Here is a 21,179-nt window from a genome sequence, read left to right as displayed (position 1 = left end):
TTTTTGAACGGCCCCTAATCTGTGTAAATAGTTATATTACTCTTGTATGAAGTAAAATTAAATGGAGTTACGAGGTTTGCGGATTAAGGTGACGATATTAGAAATAAATGTTTCTTGTTTGCGCCATTTTGAATTTTGAAAAACTAACATCAGATTTGTAATCAGCGACCCCAAAAACCCCTGAGTGACGTATATTATGTGAATTCGACGAATTTTAAAAATTTTCGTCGGCCACCTTGGATTCGCCATTTTGAATTTTCAAAAACTGACATCAGATTCGTAATCAGCGACCTCGAAAACCCCCAAGTGACAAGTTTCAGGCCAATCCGATTAATTTTTACATTTGGCGTCCGCCATCTTGGATCCGCCATTTTGAATTTTCAAAAACTAACATCAGATTTGTAATCAGCGACCCCGAAAACCCCCGAGTAACAATTTTCAGCCGATTTTATCTATTTTCAAAAATTTTTGCATTACGTTGTATTTTTGGACCATTTTTTAAAAATTAGCAGCCATATTGGCGTCCGCCATCTTGAAAAAAAATCAGTCGCTTCAGGATTTTATTGCTGACGGTCCATGGACAACTTATTTGGAGCTTTTAAGAGAATGCCCTTACTTTTTCCCAGTGAAAATATAATCTAAAAGAAATTCTTTTCCCGAAAAATCGTGTTTTTTTGGAAAAAATTGTTTATAACTTTTTCTCTCTTTGTTATAAACAAATTCCAACAACAGTAGCTGTAAGAGCGATAAATTTTACATCGGAAATGTTATATACAAATTTTTTCTCATGTCATTTTCATACAAAGCTGACTGCTCAAAGTCAATGGCAATTTTCTGTCCACTTGGACGTTAATGGGTTAACAACTTTATGCTACAAGGATACAACATTGGACCACAACACAAACAACACGCATTCATAGCAGCTGACAAGGGACGTCAGCCTAATAAAAGGGGGGCATTTGTTACGGCCGAACTCCGTAACTTTTATATTATAAACGATTATTTACAATACTTTAAAAATCAAACTACACACAACACAATATTTTGTTAACACGTTATAAAACGCTTACACGAAAATAACCCTATGTAATCTCACAAAAAGGACATTCACTCTTTCGAATATTTTAATCCAGGACATTTTTAATGACATAGAAATTCTAATTCTATATAAATATAAGATTTAATTGAATTTAACATTCCTTTGGGTTTCGCAATTCTTGGGGTGAACAGAACCTAAGAAATATAGTACAGTATTTCTCAACAAATTCCTCTTCATTGACAAACAGCTTATTGACCTTTTTGAGAAACTGTTAAAATAAATTGCCCAATATAAGGAGTGGTGCATCCAAGTCACTGAACTCGGATCACACCATTGCCTAAATCTGCAAGGTTGCAGAAATTGGCTTGACAACAGTCAAGTGCAATGAACTTAATTTATGATTTCCCCCACTAAATCGTCTTTCAATAAAATTGATTGACACCGGGAAATCGAGGCAGTTTAGTCCAGGTCGTAGTTACCTGTAGTTGTAGCCGGCAGTTTAGGCCTGGCAATTCTAAGTCCGGCAATTAGCCGTGTTAATCGTATTGAAAGTCTAACGGTTGAATAAAAAGTTTGTTTAAAGAAAGTGAATTTAATTGAGAATAAAAGAAAATAAATAAAGAGTAAACAAAGGTTGATTTTTAAAAGAATATATCGAAATAAAGAATACAATAAAGTGACAAGTGAAAAATAATTTAAAAAGGTAAAGAATTAAAAGATATTGAAAATAAAGTGAAAAAGAAATAAAAATAAAGAATTTGTAAAAGAGCTAAAGATTAAAAGAAAGAATTGAAATAGTATTAATGAAATAAAGCGAATTTAAAAAAAGCATAAACGTAAAGAATTAAATGAGTGTATTTAAAAATCTAGCATCAGCAGAAATAAACCAAGCATATCTTAAAAAAGAATATTAATTTTTGAAATACTTTTAAAGACAGCCTTTATTTACGGGGGTTTGAGTCTTCAAATTTGCGCGAGCCAAGGAATATTAAATTTGAAAACGAAATATCAATCTAGTGAACCTAGATCAGGTATTTCCTCGTTTTTTTAAATAAACAACCTAAATTCTGTAATACTAAAAGAACAGAATAAGTCATTGGAATAACATTTCAAAGGATTGAATTACCAGACACTGAGTATAGAAATCTTACTCATCACTACACACACATACTATTCTTTCATACACAAGTATAGAATTACTCTTTACTCACACCAATTTAGAATTACTTGTATTAGGGATTTCTTTGGGTAAAATATATCTTATTTGTTTAATCTTATTTTTGCTTATAATTTAATTATTCTTAAAACTATCCTATCTTCTCTAAATTCAAGGAGTAGGGTTCTCAACCTCTTAGTTGAATCAAAAACTAAGTAGAGGGGGAATCCACTACCTTTACAATTTCTTTGTCCGAAGGACACGTTAAGTTAAAGTTTTTTTTTAAAATTGATATTATTAAATTAATTAATTTAATTTTTCAAATTCGACTCTAACACTCAGATTATTTTTGTTTGCAATCATAACTGTTTTGTTTAATATTTACATAAATAAATCCTTTATAAGTTATAAACAATTTTATTATACAAGCCGCAGGAATATTCCGCGGTGGCGAAAACAAATTGTATAAATTTAGTTTTACTTGATTTAAATTTACTTAATAATTTTACTACTCCTTTATATTCTTTTCTCTTCAAAATTTAAAATCAATTTTAATTATTTAAATTAATAATTATTTTTTTTTATATAATGACTTCTTTTTCACCTTTGTTACTAAAGGTTATGAAAGAAAGTAAATTATTTATAGCAATTTTGCCGCTTGCATTTGAGAGAATTAAGGATGAGTCAGACTAATGGTCATTTTCTTTTAATTAGGGAACACTTACGGAAAGGCAGGTAAAGGTTACTTGTTGTTGCATCATAATCATCCCCGCACAAGTACTGTAAATACAAATGCACCCTAAAAGTATAAATGATCAAAAGAATGACTTCACTCTTTTCTTTCTTTTGTATGGTAAAAATAATGCGCTAAAATAAGTTTTTAAAAACAAGACAATATGAAAGTAATTTGACCACACAAAGTATATGAAATTTTGGAGTATTCTTCGAGACAAAATGGAGAACAGGTATTTTCATTTGCAGATATTTTTTTTTCTCCTTGGGGTAGCAGAAATGTTGTTTATTCTATTATTAATAATATTCCTGTAAAATAAAACCTTCAAACTCTCGACGTTACAAATACAAATAACAAAACACAACCTATAACAATATTAGACAAAATTCATTAAGCAATTTATTTAAATAAGAATTTGTAACACGAATTATCCGCGGTGGCGATTTAAACATCATTTTTGACCGTGGATAAATGTTGACACTTTCTGACAAATTTTAGACAAAAACGAAATATATATATATATATATACACAAAAATATACATTTAACAGTCGACCAAGACATAACAGACGAAAACAAAAATTTGGCCAATTTTCTCTAAATTCTGACGCAATTCTGACTATTAATTTAAGATGATGGTTGCCAATTTTAACCATCATCTTCCATTAAAACTATTATTAACATCATCAATTTTTAGGGCAGAAGTAAGGTGTTGATGACTAGAGCCATTTTAACCTCGTTGTGACTATTCTGCGCCCTAATAGAAGTTCCTGAAGAGCTCCATCTATTCGGACAAATTAACCATTTGGAGGTTAATGTAGAACATGCCGCCTGGGAGTCATTTCTTGCCACAATCGATTAGCAGAATTTTACAATCTTATGAAGTCCAAATAATGATATGGAATCAATATACGGACTGTAATCTTTTAAAACTAAGAAAGATTATATGCTGCGGTAAATCTACATTCTTTGTACCATCATGCTATTCCCTAACTTCTGTTGAGATCAACAAACCTTTCTCCTTTACAACTTATTTCAACATATAAGTTGTACCTAAATTGACAAAGGTATGCCATTCAAGAGTCACTGTCAAAACAACATTTCAACAAGCTCACACCGAAGAAGCAAGTAAGGTCAACTTTAGTCATCCATGTTAAAATTGTAAACCAGCGAGTATAAGATAACCTGTATTGAATCATTGAATTGTTAATGCACTTCAAGCAATTATTACGTTTATTCATTTTCATCTCTAACAAAATATGATATAATCAAATAAACTCAATTGCTTCCAATTTTATTTTATCAATAAGTAAATCTTTTATTGCTTGACATGTATTGCCAGTTCAATTATGTATTATATTTACTTTTCTAAATTTATTATCAATCATTTTCAAACTTTTATTTCTTTATTCATATTAGATATATTTTAACATTACATATGTGCGCATGTGTTTAATTACACATGTGCCCATACGTACAAAAATAAATTTAGTTTCATAGTAAAAGAAAATTTTCTGAAACGTAAGTACAGCTTTTTCAAAAAAAAAGAAAGAAATTTGTACATCACACATTGTTAATGCTTGAACAAATTTACTTAGAACTTGAATCTTAAATCTGATTTTATATTAATTACGCATATTATTAAATAAGCTCTTATTGTTCAAAATAATTCACGTTTGGTTTATACTCATTCTTTTGCGTTTCCTGAAAGACACGAAATTTCCGTCATAAGCCAAGTTCGTTTTCATTGCGACTAATTTTCGGGGACGAAAAACGGAATTTCCACTGTGGTTTGTTACGCCATTATCGTAACAAAAATTTTACAAAAATTTTATATTTTATTTATCATTAATTAAAATTAATTCTTAAAATGCATACTAAGCATTTCGAAATCGCGCAGAAAACGAACTGGGATCACAGACCTTAAGCATTTTCTTCCGCCTGAAAGTACAATTTCAGCAATTGATACTGTTTCATTTTCGTGACTTTCAGGAAAACATTTTATAACTACTAGACTTAAGAATCATATAAGTTTTCGGGCATCTTTATTATATTCCTCATTCTCTCTTATAATGCAAGAAGATCTGAATATATCATAAAGACTATAAAAGGTTAAATTATTAAATCGAAATTAAAAAGATTTTAAAGGAAAATTTAAAATAATGCAATGATAATTCTTGCAATAGGGAGGATGGGTAGGAGGTCTCACTGAACGCGTTAAGTGAAGGCTCCCCGCGCTCTCCACGCTCCCCTTGACTTTGTGCGAGCAAGAGGGAATATTATGTACAAGCATTGAAGCGCTCTCACTTATGCATATTGTTCTTAACAGAAGTATGGCGTGCTCTTCTGTCTTATATCTCTTTCTCTCTCTTACCAATGACGAATACTATTGTAATCGTCTTTTAAAATTAAAATGCATCTTTTAATTCTTTAAATCTTTAAATACAGGGTGAATGATGGCCCGGTCTTAATTAAAAATATTTATATAATTAACAATTTTATGGTATCTATATAGATGGGAACATTTTAGGTTATTATTATTACTATTATTCATTTTTTTTATTATTTTATTATTTAATTGTTTTGCTTCCCTATATCAACCTAGCTTATAAACCTTGCCCGCCATAAATTGCACACTTGCGGAAGGTTTCAATACACATTTGATTCAGTCTTTTGTCAAAGAACAGAAACTTAGGTGGGGAAAGAGACTTTAAACGGTCGTGGTTTGAAATAGGCTGCGTCTAGCTGGACTTGCAGATCTCGGAGTTTGTGGGAACTTTTCGGGGGAGCTTTCGACGGGGATGTAGAGAACGTCGGTGGTGGTTTGGAAAAGTTCTTCCAAAGATGGGAGGCTGGTTTCAGGTGCCCGTAATAACTCCGGGAGGGCGAGTTCAAGGTTGGTCGGAGTAATTATGAATTGAGGGGCCGTAACTTTGAGTGGCGATAAGGGCAAAATGGCTTTACACTTGGCTAAATGGCGAGCGCGATCACGATAATTTTTACCCGGCGTTTGCGCGGTTTTCCCCTACGCTTCCTCGTTTTAGCGGTTTCGGCTACAAGAGTTAGAGGCGGGTCCGTTACAGAAGATGGCATCGGAAATGCATTTATGAATCCCGATTACGGAGGATAAATTTTAGATGACAAAAAGATGAGTCAAAATATTCTGTGCAAATCTGCACGTGATCGACGGTAATGAAACCGCCGACGCACTCTACGTCGGAAGTAATTAAACTCCCTGACGAGGCAGAGAAGGCACAAGAGTGAAAAGATTTATAAAATAAAAATTCCCAAAGAAAATAAAAATGAATAGGTTGATATAAAAGGATAAAACGATGTGCCGTCCCTGGGACGTCGAGATTCGCCGGAACTGGTGATGACGCTGGATACCAACGAGGACGCTGACTCAAATGCTGGAGCGACGCTGACTTCGTGGATCAAAAGAACCGAATTTTACATAAAAGAGAAATGAAGAAAAACAGAAACGACAACGAGAAATCACTGAACAGGGAGAAAAATTGTGATAACAGGATAAAGAGATGATTACTATTCAGAATACAATTAATAATCTTTGTTTGTATTTTAAAACTCTTTCGTGATACAGGCGACGTTCACACTTCAGAAAATTTGATCGATGACTGACTGTTACCGCACGTAGGCGGCTGTCGTAGCACAAACTTTTGGAGAGAGGGTGCGGGCCCAGTCTCCTGATTGGTGGTTCGCGGAAGCGTGAATGCTCCTAGTGAATAGTGGGAGCACCCCCACTACTACCCACCGTCTCTTCTAACTGTTTGAAATGATATTTTTAACGTGAATTTAAGCTTATTTTATAATAAAAATTAACGAATAATTAATTATATAATTGTACTGATGAATGATTAATTTAAATAAAAAGAAAGTACTTTTTTGGATATGATAATAATAAGTTTCGATTAATTTGACAATTCGTATTATTAAATTTAATTCTTTAATATTTGATAATAACTAATTAATTTATTTAATAATTTGTTAGATGAAATCAGTAAAATATATACCGGAATAGTTAGTGTTTAGTTAGTGAATTATTATTTTTCCTTTTATTTTTTAATTTTTTTATCCTATTGATTCTATGTTTATTTTAATTAGCATATATTTTACGAACGAAAGCAACCCAGGAGGAAATAAATTGACTTTAAATATAAAACTGTGAAAGAATAGTGTCAGATATCCAAAATGTGCAAATATAAGTTGCGCACCTTATACATGTTACATTTTGTTAGTTTATAATATTTTAAAAATCGATACTGTGAGTTTACGAAGTTAGAAAAGATAGATTGAGAAAACGAGTGCGAGGGAGAAAGTTAGGAAAATCTAATGAGTAAGGGAGTAAGGACGAAGGTAAAAAGGATGCCAGGTACTTGATGACGTATGGTGACAAGTCTCAGCAGGTCTTGTCACAATAGACAACGGGGTTCTAAAGTGTTTCAGGTCGTCGCTGGAAGTTGAAGGAAGGTGAAATTGAAATTTTCCGCATATACCGGGTGATGATTATATCTCAATGAGAGAATAATCCTCACTGCTCAGTCCATCAATAATTTCAATTTACCCCCTTCCTTATATGCACTTATGGTGTACAACACATTAAAATAATTATTGAAACAACTGATTTAAGGTTGGAATTGTAACAACCTTTTTAAGGGTTACAAAATAGAATGGAATTTCTATTTTTGAAATGTCTATTATTCCAGCTCACATTAAACTTATTTTTTTTGAATGATTAATTCGAAAAACAAAATTGAAAATTATTATAATAATTAAAAGAATATTAAAAATATTCTCTTCTGGGAATAAAATTATTTCAACATAGTGCATTGAACCGATTCCTGTAAAATGCAAGCCCAGCAGTTTTGGCATGGCAACAGGTCCAACGCCCTGTCCCCACCTTTCCATATTTCTTAAGGAAGTAAAACTATAAAAGCACATTAATTAGACATCTCAATCGTTCAGTTCAGTTTCTGCAACCCCAAGAGGCTAAACTCTGGCATCGGTGTAAAAGAAATTTCTTAATCCTATAACGTTCCCGTCCGGTACCGAGGACCCAAATTGGTTGTGTGCTTACACGAACAATTTGGTCGGACGTAAAATAAAATACCAACTTACTCCGAAGTCCACGGAGGCCGTCTTAAAAATTAAAATAGTGAAGAAGTAAAATTTTATAATTCTTTTTAAAATCTTTCTTGTCGAAAAGACCGGCCGGTTTCGTGTTGTTGCCGCGTCCGCCCTGTTTTAACGGTTTAGGAAATCAATTTAAGAAATTAATAACTAAGAACAATTAAAATTTCATAATTGTGCGTGTCTAACCGCGTTTTGAAAAGTTGTGAAATCTTCGCCCGCAGAAGGAAGACTCTTCTGACGGTAGTTTTAAGGGTTCCTGGGTTAATAAGTACCACTTTCCTCCCTCATATAATTGTGCGAAAGATGGAAGTAAGAGCATTTTTATTATAACCAAATAAACTCATTTTCTTTAAATCTAACCTTTACTTTGCATTCTATTTTTGTTCTTCCCCTCCTCTAATTAATTTCTGAATTTTTCGGCAACCAGAAAAAACGAATCCCAGTAAGATAAACATAGCTCATGCTCTAACAGTTTGAATTCCTCCGACAAAGTCGAAAATAGGGCCATCTGAAAGGCCTAAAATAATCTATATAGTTAATTTAACTATATTAATTATTTAAATATTTTCTGGTTCGTAACATAAATTGTCTTTTATTTTGTCCTTTAATTTTTTTTATATCGACCTTGCTATTTAGCGTAATCTGACCTCACTTCTGTTTTTACCTTATGTTCAAGTTCATTAACCTCACTACACTATTCTGTTCTTATGTATTTTTATTCTTGCAAGAGAAGCATTTCTAAAGACTCAATTATATCTTCGTAACTTTCTGTATTTTTATCAAAATTTTCTTGTTTTACTTTTGCTTCTGTAACTAAATTATTTTCGGGAAATAAAACTCTTTTTACTATATCTACGTGTTTTCTATCGAATCTTTTTCGAATTAATACTACTCTAGTGGAGTTTTTCTTTACTTCTAAATTATTGGACTTATTTATTTTTCTATTTGCGTTCATTTATACCGGTGTTCAAACCTAAATGGTTAGTTTTTTTTTAAATATGATTATTAAAATTTGTATTTAGCACCCGTAAGCTAAAAGGCAATTTTAATTTTTGTAAATTATATAAAGTTTTTTTTTAAATTAATCCTCTCACTGGCCCAAGTGGCTACACACTTCCGGCAAGGTTAAGTCGAGGAAAATGGCGCGGTTTATTAAAGAAACCAGAGCTTGCCGTTGCAAGGGTAGTTTGTTCCCTGTGTTCAACTTTAGTGAACAAAAAAATCTCTTTTACCGCACTTTTTAAATTTGATATATTTTTCTCCTATGAAGAAACAGATAGACAATTTTATAAAATAGAATTTTTAATGCATATGAACATATATAAATATTTATATCTCATAAAATATATTAACTTTTTGTGTTAATGTGTATAGTGTAACCCTGTGTGTATAATCAAAACATTAAAAAAAAAATTTTTTTTGAGTTATTAGTGTTTTTTGGATTTTTTACTATCTTCTATTTCCCAAAAATAAAGAGAAAGAATCCCACCGCTGCCACTAGTTTGTTAAAGTAGGATTTAGAAATTTAATATTTAATTTTAAAAGATTAATTTTTAAAACATTAACTCACGTGTCCTTCGGAACAAAAAGAAATTGTAAAGGTAGTGGATTCCCCCTCTACTTAGTTATCGATTTAACTAAGAGGTTGAGAACCCTACTCTTTTGAGTAAAATGAGAAGATAGGAAAATTATTAGGATGTTTAAATTAAAATGCAATATTGAGATGAAAACAATTAATTGTATATTTTGCCCAAAAGTCCCTAATACAAATAATCTAATTTTTACGTGTGTAAAAGAGAGTACTTTGTATACGTGTGAATGAAATTGTAGTGTGTGTTATGTGGTGTAAGACTTGTATACTCACTACTGAGTAATTCAAACTCTTTGAAATAGTAATCCAATTACGCGTTCTGACTTCGTAAATTTTAAGTTGTTTTTCCGGAAAACTAAAGAAATACCCAATCTAGGTTTACTAGATTGATATTTCGCCTTGAACTTTAATATTCCATTTATTGCACAAAATTTATTTATTTATTTATTTATTTTGGAAAATCACGGGAAAAGCCCTTTTGTACAAAGTACTCCTAAATCTAGTAAATACAGTATGAAACAAATATAAGCTTAAATGCTAGGAAGTCTATGTCACATATCTATTTGAATTAAAAAGTAGACTTCGCAATCTTAATGAAAATCTTAAAGCGTTAGTATCAAAAAAATCAACATCACTCTCAATTGAGTTAGCTTCTCTACATAGTCGATGTATCAAAGAATTATTTCCATAATTAGTTCTATGAAAAGGAACTGAGAATAGAGTATTGAATCTCGTTATTGTTCTAGGAACTCGTAAGCTAACCATTGAAAGAAGTGAAGGGCAGTAAATAGCTCCATTCAACAGCCTGTACAGAAAAGACATATCAGAAAAATAGAATCTCGAAGTTAACGTAGGAATATTCATTTTAACCCTCAAGTCTTTATAGTCATGTGTATAAAAATCAAAAGGAATATTAAGCAGTCTAGCAGCAAATGTCAGGAATCTATTCTGAACGCGTTCAAGTCTGATTATATTGAAAACGTAGAAGGGAGACCAAATTACACATGCATACTCGATCTTAGATCTAACAAGCGTCAGGTACAAGGTTTTAACAGTGATCATTTTATTAAACACTGAAGCATTCCTCATTATGTACCCAAGAGATTTTGTAGCCTTAGATTTTTCTTAAAATTAAGACTTAAACCCCGTAAATAAAGGCTGTCTTTAAAAATATATTTAAATTGATATTCTTTTAATAAAGTTACTTTTTATTTTATTCTTGCTATTACTAGACTTTTTCAATATTCTCTTTTAATTCTTTTATTTTTTTATATCTCTTTAACGAATTCTTTATATTTATTCTTTATTCACTTTATTTTCAATATTCTTTTTCAATTCTTTAATTATTTTTCACTTGTCACTTTTATTTATTTTATATTTCAATATAACTTTTAAAATCAACCTTTGTTTACTTTTTTAATTATTTTATATTATTCTCAATTATAATTCACTTCACTGAATAAACCTTTTATTAAACTCTTATAATTTTTGAGAAAATCCCTTGCTCAGGGATTCCAACTTCAACTCTGATCTTCACGATCAACACGGCCAATTGCCGGACTTAGAATTGCCTGGCCAAAACTGCCGGCTACAACTACAGGTGACTACGACCTGGACTAAACTGCCCAGATTTCCCAGTGTCAATCAATTTTATTGAAAGATGATTTAGTGGGGAAATCGTATGTTAAATTCATTGCACTTGACTGTTGCCAAGCCAATTATGCAAGCTTGCAGATTTAGGCAGTGGCGTGATCCGAGTTCAGTGACTTGGATGCACCACTCCTTATATTGGGCAATTTATTCTTTTATATTTTCTAGATATTTCGCCAAGGGACAATAAACTGTTTGTTTGTTTGTTTTTTTTATTAAGAAATACCCTATTATATTCTTTGGTTTTTCACCTCGAAATTGTGAAACTTAAAGGAATGTTAAATTTCATTAAATCTATTATTTAAATAGAACTAGATTTTTATCCGATTGAAATATTTTGGATTAAAATATTCGAAAAGAAGAATGTCCCTTTTATGTAATTACAAAGAGTTGTTTTTGTGTAGATGTGTTTATAATATTTAACAAAACTTTATGTTGTGTGTCATTGTTGCATATAATTTTAGTTTAAGTATAATAAAAAAATATATTAACAATATAAAAAGTTACGGAGTTCGGCCGTAACAATAAAATTTAAAATAGGTGATAAGGTACGAATCAGTAAATTAAAACACGTTTTTGAGAAAGGTTATACACCAAACTGGACAACTGAAATCTTTACCATTGATTGTATAAATAATACTGATCCAACGACGTACTTGTTGAAAGATTATTAAAATAATCCTGTGTCTGTAAAATTTTATCAAGAAGAACTTGCAACAGCTAATAATCCTGATATTTATTTAGTTGAAAAAGTATTATAAAAACGTGGAAATAAATTGTATGTGAAATGGTTAGGCTTCGATCATTCTCATAATAGTTGGATAGATTCTATGTAACTTTTAATTGTAATAAAAAATAATGTATATAAAAATGTATTAATTTTTCCCTTATTTAAAATAACCAAAATATATATATATATCTGAAAATAATTGTAGACAACTGAACTTTAAACAAGTATTAAAAACAGAGCATTAATTTTTTTTACATTTTTTTTCCTTTATTTTAATATATATATAGCTTTTAGACAAGAGTATTACCCATCATTTTTACTGTAGGCAAAAAGGTTACAATTTCTTAACATAATTTTTTTAAATGAAATGTATAAAGATCACAAAACAATCGTCCAACATTAACCGAATACTGATTTTTATTTACCAAAATGCTTTTGAATAAACTAAAATTTTTCTTTACATATTTTTCAATAACTACTGTTTAAATTTTTAACACTATCTTTTTTGAACATAATTAGTCCAAAGGCTTGAATAATACTGTTAACACTATGTTGTATAGATGAAATTTCTAAATCAAGAACATTTTGTTCATTACAGTCTATTAAAAGTTTTAAAGTTTCAAATGTTGTTAAATTAAAATCTTATCGATGAATCATCACCATTCGTTGACCCAAATATATGACGAATTTTAATTCCAAATCACCAAACTGTATAATTCTTGGACTTATTTGATTTTGAAAGAAACTTGCAATTTCTATAAAATAATTGATGAATAACTCCCACTCATCTAAAGACAAGGATACGGTTCCTCTAGGATGACTGCTATTTAAATTAACTTGAACAGACAAACTTTTCAAATTTTCTCCTGCAATGCCAACATCAATTTGTTTGGTAAAAGTTGAATTTAAATTGTATAATGTGGATAGTATCAAGTGATTACGTTGTAGATATGCCAATTATTGAGGAATTGCTTCAAAAGCTGAATGAAATTCAAACTGATTGTATTCTCCACCCAAATATTTAAAGTAGACAGAACGTTTGTAAATTTCTTGCTTCAAGTTTTCAAAAATGTCAGAATGCTCTTCATCCGAAAAAAAATTTTCATCATTCGTTGAGGTGACAATACTAAATATTCTGAGCTAATCTCCACTGTAACTTTTTGTCCATATTTTGTATTAATTTTTTTTAAATTTGTCAATAAAATATAAGCTTCAACAATGTTTAATGATTTGATGGATTTGATTGGAAGTATATTTGCTGCTTTGTTCATGCTAATGATGACTAAAAATTTGATGTTAAAAATCACACATTTATACCATCTACCCCACCACTTTTTTCACACAGAACAAGTTTAAACAAGAAATTTTTAAGCTATATATATGTTTTCTTCTTTTTTCTATTTTTTACATATAAAATAAATCTTGTCTACCATCAGCAAATTCAATTTTTTTTCAATTGGTGCATCTTTTTTATAACACATAGAAAAATTGTTTCGTGGGGCTTCAGCATTAAAATGATTAATTTTGTGCTTGCTTGGATACCCCCCCATCATATCATCCGGTAAATATAATAGACAACTATTATCAATTTCTACAACAATTTTCGAATTGATTATTCCGAAATAAGTAACTTGATAGAATTTATCTGGAATAAGATCATCAATAGATCTGATACTATTATATTGATCCATTTTTTCTGTTTAGTATTTAAAACGATATTTGAGAAGAATGTAATTCTGACGATATAGGCAATGATCACAATTGCTGCTGAAGCATTTAAATCAAACATGTGTAAAAAGTATCAAGAAATTCATTTCACCCCACCCCACTCTTGTTCTAAGAAATTAATATCAGTCTATCCATTTTAAATATCAACTTCATCTACACCAGCATTGACAAATTCAATTTTTTTTTCAATCGATGCATCTTTCTTATATCTCAAATAAAGATTGTTTCGTTAAGCTTCAACATTATGAAAATTAATTGTGTGCTTGCCTAGATACCCCACAATATCATCAGGTAAATATAATAGATAACTATTATCAATTTCCACAACAATTTTTGAACCGACTTTTTCTAAATAACTAACTTTTTAGAAAGAAAACGGAATAATCAATAGATCATCAATAGATCTAACTCTATTATATTGATTCATTTTTCTGTTTAAAATTTTAATTTATTTAAGAAGAATGTAATTCTTATGATATGGACAATGATCACTATTGCTACTGAAGCATTTAAATATAACATATGTAAAAAGTATAAAGAAATTCGTTTGACCCCCCCTTCTATTCTAAAAAATTAATATCTACATAAATAACGGTTCATCCACATTTTTTTCACATAGCAACAATTCCAAGACATTTTTAATCACCCCCTACCAATTATAAGAAATTAATATATAAATTTAATGGTTTCCCTCCACTTTTTTCGAGGTCAAATTTCCCATAGCAACAGTTGCAAACATTTTTTTAATCACCCCCCCCTCCTTCTATGATTTTAATATATTACATTTAACGGTTTCCCTCTACTTTTTTCGAGGTCACCCCCTTGTTATCAAGGTTACCCCCACTATAAGTCACCCCCCATTTTTATCAAGGTCACCCCCAGCGAACATCCACCTTTTTAAGGTTACCCCCTCCATATTTTTCAAGGTTAACCCCCCCTTACCTAAGACAGACACGCACTCACATACTCTCAAAGTCACACAGACATGCACTCACACATGTTTGTCTAGAAACGGCATAGTATAACTACTCAGAGGGGTAAAAATTGTAAAAATTTAGAGGTTTTTTGTCTAGTTTTTTAGACAAAGAATCGAATGGTTTTTGGGTTTTAAAATCGGTTGAGTAGGTTTTGAGAAAAGTTTTCTTGTTTTCAAAAACGTGTTTTCGATAAAAAATCGTTAAAGTTTTCGTGACGTATTCTGTAACTCTTTTTTTTCTTTTGCATATTTCTTCAAAAAGGCAGAGTAATTTTATCATACTAAACATTTGAAAGCGAAATAAATAGAATAATCGAATTCTTTTTAAATAATTGACCAGAAATCCTCTTAGAAGTTTTTAGGTAATTTATTACAAAAAATTGTAAAAGATATTCTAAACTCTTTAATGTAGGAGAGACTGGGGCTAAACCGGACAAGCCAAATATTTCCGAAACCATTAAGAATTTCAAATAGGTAATGTTAATAACCAGTGAACGCGCTATTTCGTGAAGCATATATTGCATGAGGTTTTAGGGGGATGCCATTTTTCCTGTAATAATAGTTGCCGTTTCTTAAGTCCACTATTATTCAGCGGCTCCGGTTAGACGGTATTTACTCGAGTATAAAGGAAGAAAAGATATATCGTAATAGGTGTAAAATTTCAATAAAACACTTTTTTATACAGTTAAAATAATATATGGTTTATTATTAATAATTGTGTAACTGTTTTAAACAAACTGACATTCACGATTTTATATGTTTGTTATTAATTACAAATTAATAATGATAATCTATTTTTATGCGCAATATTATGCAAATCAAGAAATCTGTGTATTTGTATAGAATGTGTAGTATGTTTGGACAATATTAAGTCAACTCACCAGAACAATTTTATTACCTTTAAACTTATTTCAGAAAAGTATCAGATTACTTCCTCCGACGAAGCATTTAATATACACCTGTTTGAGATTAATATTCCAGTATCCCAATTTATTTCCTTGGTCGCCTTCTTATTCAGATGTCACTTTTATATATTTATATTATTTGAAAATTCCACAATGAAAATAAATTCCTTTTTTTTTATTCACTGATTTTATATGATTGAACAAATATTTAAAAATCGGGGTCACCGAACTTAAATTTTTATTCAATTGATTTATTTTAACTTCACTTTACTTTTTAAATAATTACTTTTATATCAACTTAATCACGCCAAATAATATAGAAACCGAACTCAAATATCTTAATTCAAGAAAATACAATATTCTTAAAAAACCTTATGAAAAATATATATATATATATATATATATATATATATGATTGAAAATAAAACTCTCAATTCCCGAGAGCAACAAAGTAAATATACACAACTTTGTTGCGGGAGGAACCAAGTCAAACTCAATCGTTAAATCAGTCTAAATCATGGACGCACCTTAAAATTTCATAAAAATGTTAATAGTGGGGAGGCTGTTGCTCACAGCTCATTGAACTTCTTGTTGCGAGGCAAGCTTTTTGCAAGCTTGCAAATTCCTTTAATGGCATGGCATGAGTTCAATACTTTCTCACCACAGTAGTTTCACTTGTATGTGTCTTTTATTTAAAATATTTGACATCAATACATCTGAGTTTTTCGATGAAAAACAAGCTCTTTGGAAACTGTAATGAAATTCATTTTGAAATATGGGTATTGTCCGTGACTTTCGCAATAATTTTATAAAATTGACATATCCAAATAATAATGAAACCAAGGAAGTTTAATGAGAGTTACTAATTTAATAGAATTGAAATTAATAATCTTGCGACGATGATAGGTTGTTTTGTTTGCCCTTTTAGTGTTTGTTGTATATGTGTTCTTAACCTAATTACAAGATTCCCAATTTTAATGAGGCTATATAATATAAATAATTTTTAATTAATAAAAAAATTAAAAATAGTTACGAAGTCATACGTAACAAATACCCCCCTTTTTTCTGGCTGACGTCCCTTGGCAGCTTTATGTTGAACATATAATTTTGTGAGATTTACATATAATCCTCCTTTCAATGGTTTTACAATATTTAAGTTGTTGGTTTTGCTGAAAATAATGGTTTTTAAACAGAGGCAAACTTTTAGTTGTAATTTTATCTCAAAAATTCGTTTCCTCTCTTTTTTGTTTTAGGAAGATTTTTAAATAAATGAAGTTTGCTTTTGTTTTATTAATAATAATAATAATAATAGTCGGAAATTTTTCGTTGTTTAATGACAAGTAATTTTGTATTTTAAGTCATTAAGATCGAGCATGGGAAAAAAATGCGCTTGAATATGTGATTTTAAACTTGCTTTTTTTTTTTTTTAAATTGAGTTACTGAAAACCTAAAACTTACTTTAATTACTGATATATTATTGCATTTTTTACCAGGCTAGATTTTATTTGTCTTGTTTCGGTGTACAATGATGTTTCTTTCTACAAAAAAATTAAATAATTTAATTGGTGATGTCTGATTTTTTTTTTAAATGTTAAAAAAAAATATTATAAATTATTATTCATGCTACAATTATTTCGGATTTTAAACGTATAATACATAAAATAGATCTTTTATAATGAAATGATTTCATAATGTCAAAAATTGAATTTACTGTAACAATTTGTTTAAATTTTAATACAATTTTTAATTCGTCTTTTGTTTATAAAGAATTGTTCATCTTCTGAAAATATTTTCTACTTTTTAAAGAAATGTGTTGCGTCGATTACAAAGTTTTATTTGTTATTTGATCTATTATTTTTATATTTTAGACAACAACAAGGTTACAAATTATTTTATGCCTTTTTTACTTTGTTTATATTGAGTAATCTGGAATTGGGTACATCTACATGAAATGATTTTTACAAAACTACCTATGTGTCACTAATTTTTAGATTTAGTGTGATAAAAATGAATATTTATGAAATTTTAAATAAGTTTATAAGAAACGAAAATCTAAAAATTTTTCGATGATTTGTGTTGGTTCAGAATATTGCAAAAAAAAATTTTGTTAAAGAAATAATGTTAATTTTTATTGGCTGACATTGTTTCTTTAATATAATTTTCGCAGAAAGTTATTTAAAGAGAAAAAAAAATATAAACAAAATTAATAAAATTTATTCATATATGGTGTATAAAAAAATTGAAAATTTTTGATTTTCTACCCCTATACCCCCCTTTTTATGCGCTGTCGTCCCTTGACAGCTTTATAGGTTGACTATAAGAAAAACTTCTTAAATAGAATCAAATTTTAATTAAGCTTTGTTGAACGGTTTTATCTTTAACTTTCCTTTTTAGGAGGATTTTATTGTAAATAAAAATAATTTGCTTTCATTTAATTTTTCTTATAGTGTACTTGTTACATTTTATGCGAAGAATTTGCTTACGATAAATGTAAATTAAGAACTTTTTTTTTTATGAAGAATTATTTTGTTACAAATTTATGTATTTAATAATGTTGTAATATTTAAACATTTCTTTTTTTTTTATTTAAAAATTTTAAATAGAATTTGAGTTTTCGAAATTTTAGTTTAATAAAATGCTGAGATTGCTTTTATTGTTTTATGTGTTATAACTTTGCTTCTTAGACATTGTGTATTTTTTAATTATTTATTTCGTTAACATATTATTTTAAATTTATCAGCTATATTTTTTAGAGAACGAGAAATAATAAGAAATATATATTTTCCATTTAAATTACATAAAAGTGAATGAGACATTTTAATTGTTTATTCAGGCATTGGTTTCAATGTTTATATCCTACTGACCTAGTCACCTGAAGTGTAACCTGATACGGTGTCGCGTAACTAAGTTCGTACATCTAATTTTAAGCATTTTCTGTATATTTTGTTTCAAATATTTATTTTTGTATTTATGAATAGTACTGCGATAGAACTTTTTAATAAAATCAATTCATGAGTTAACGTTATTTTTTGTATATAATAATTAAGTATTAAAAACATTATAGCCTGGATATAAAAAAATTAAACTTTGCGAAAATTTCAAATTGAAATCCTTGAAAATCCAAATTTCTGTTATACTTTTAGACGATAGCTCTACAGAATCATTTCTTTAAAAAAAATTCAATTAAAAAAAAATTGAATTATTTTAAATCTCTTTGATTTCCATATTTATTTAACAGATTTTTTTAATGATTGGAATTTTGTAAAATTTAACTATAAACTCTAGTTATAAAAAAAATCTTGTCTTTTTTTTTTAATAACTTTTGAAAGAAGTTACCTACTTTAGAAACGGTTCATAGCTAAAATTGAGTAAAATAAAAGATGGAAATGATAAAAATAATTTGAAGGATTCACAATGGCAATCTTTTCATAATATAAAATAAAAATTCTACGACTAGGTTGACTGTAACTATTGTGAATTCTTAGATTTTTAAAACATTTGTATGAACCTTTTTTTTTTTTAAATTTACATTTCTAAAAAAAAATAGTAAAGTAGAGTGGGACGAAAAATATCTGAAGTTTATACAACAATTATTAAATCGATTTATCCAATTAACAAATAAATTAAAAAAACTATTTTGTTTACTTATTTCAAGTATATATATATAGAAAAATATTTAAGAAAGAAAGAAAAGAGAAGGAAAAAAAATTATAGTAATATACTTATTTATTTATATATGTAATTAAGAAAAAAAAGGAAAGAAAAAAAATGAGTGAAAAAAAAATGGAGATGTAATTAGATCGTGTGCGTCCGGTTTTGGTTTTCCTTTTTTTTGTTCTCACGGTTAAAATTTGCAACTTTGCAAATGTGTTTTGTTGAAATATATGTGCTTTTTGTAATATTTCTCAGTTTCTGTTCGTCAGTTATTGTGATCTGTTTTACGTTTTGTTGATTCGTGAAGTTGAAAAAAAACGAGAAAAAAAAATGGCCGGTGTATATAATTTAGATGTTTTGCGTACTGCTCTGGATCTTGTGAGCAATAGTGTTGATAGTGTCGATGGTCTTCTTGCATATTTGAAGACAAAATACCTGGCCGAGGAGGATAAAAAATTAAATCCGGTGTCTTGGGGTACGTATTTGTTTATATTCGTTTTTTTTATCATGTATTATACTAAAATTTGCATGAAAAGGATTGCAGATTTTCATCTGTTTGTGTTTTTAAAGTGTTGCGTTTTTTATTCAATTTGAAAATATTAAAGTTTCAGTAAATTTTGCTGTTTTTGAATACAGGCGTTTTAAATGTTCTATAATGAGAGTGTAATATTTGTTATAATTTTTTTTGAAATTTAATAAATTTTAAAAATTAATAGTGTTAAACTTGATCTTTTATGTTAGTGTTATTTATGTTACAATAGTGTCATTTTTATTTTGATGTTTTCTTTTATTGGTTTTATTCATGTATTTGTTTTTATATTTTTGTCATGTTTTAATTTTGGAACTAAAATTATGTAAAAAAAAAATTGTGTATATAGAAAATAAAAAAATTAATTAAAAAAAATTTTAGGCGAGGTGTGTTCTTTTCCGATTGGGTCAATGCTGCGTCTCGGGTGGATCCTAATGGTCTCTGGCCTTGCGAGACCGCATTGTCAGAAAGTCGGAATTATGACTGTGAAAAAGCGGAAAGGGTACAGGAGTACCTCTGGTGTTGGGGAGAGCGACGATATAAAGTCCGTTATTTTTGGTGCCCTTCAGATTTTTTGATGCCGACTGTGTGTAATGAGTCGGAGGATGAGCTGATTGAGGAAATATTTGGATGCTTAGGCGTCAACGTGCGTACACGGTGAGCAAATTTAAAAAAAAATAATTACCTAAAAAAAATGAATTGGGAATAAAACTTTTTTGTGTGTTTTTATTTTAGATCCTTTTCGAGCTTGCCTGTTTTGCCCATTGTACGTGGTTTCCGACCAAAAAATCCAATTTTTGAATTGGTTTATGTTCAGCGATACAGGAGAGATTGGGAGGAGTTAATATTGACTTATTCCGGTTGGGAACTTGTAAGTTTTTTTATGTACTTTTGTTTAATTATATATAACTATTTTCTTTTTATATATTTAATTTGTTTTTATAATTTGTTCCGTTTTACAAAAACATTTTAATTTGTTATTAATTCATTGTTGTTGTTTTTTATTTGTTTCAGCGCTGGAAGTTAAATGTGTCATATGTGTGGTTTTCCCAGTGAGTTCAGCTCGAATTGTCTGTTGGTGGTACCAGAGAAAAAAAAATTTTCTTTTTTTTTTAAATTTGAGGGTTAATATTTAGAAATGTTTTTTTTTTATTAAATTGAATTTTGTTAGGATAAAATTTAGACTAATTTTTTTTCAAATTTTGATCATTAAATTTTAATTGACAGAAAGTATAAAAATTGACTTGTTTCTTTTATATCATTTTTAGTATTGTTAAAAATTTTTTTTTTTTAATATTGGTGTTTAGTTACCTTTTATGTATTGTTGTGTATTAAAAC

The 21,179-nt window shown here is 29.1% G+C and overlaps 1 protein-coding gene across 1 annotated transcript; it reads left to right on the top strand.

The window, feature by feature from the left end:
• The first annotated feature begins 19,642 nt into the window (after positions 1-19,642).
• Positions 19,643-20,957, top strand: LOC122510095. Its single transcript, XM_043624507.1, has 4 exons — positions 19,643-19,791; positions 20,223-20,498; positions 20,577-20,712; positions 20,856-20,957. Exons 1-4 carry the CDS (start codon positions 19,643-19,645, stop codon positions 20,895-20,897), a joined length of 603 nt encoding a protein of 200 aa, XP_043480442.1. The 3' UTR covers positions 20,898-20,957.
• Positions 20,958-21,179: the final 222 nt, after the last annotated feature.

This window comes from Leptopilina heterotoma, unplaced genomic scaffold, assembly GCF_015476425.1.
Source record: "Leptopilina heterotoma isolate Lh14 unplaced genomic scaffold, ASM1547642v1 Lhet_66, whole genome shotgun sequence".
Taxonomy (NCBI): Eukaryota; Metazoa; Arthropoda; class Insecta; order Hymenoptera; family Figitidae; genus Leptopilina; species Leptopilina heterotoma.
The sequence above is the reverse complement of the archived record's forward strand: the minus strand, read 5'-3'. Positions and strand labels throughout refer to the sequence as shown.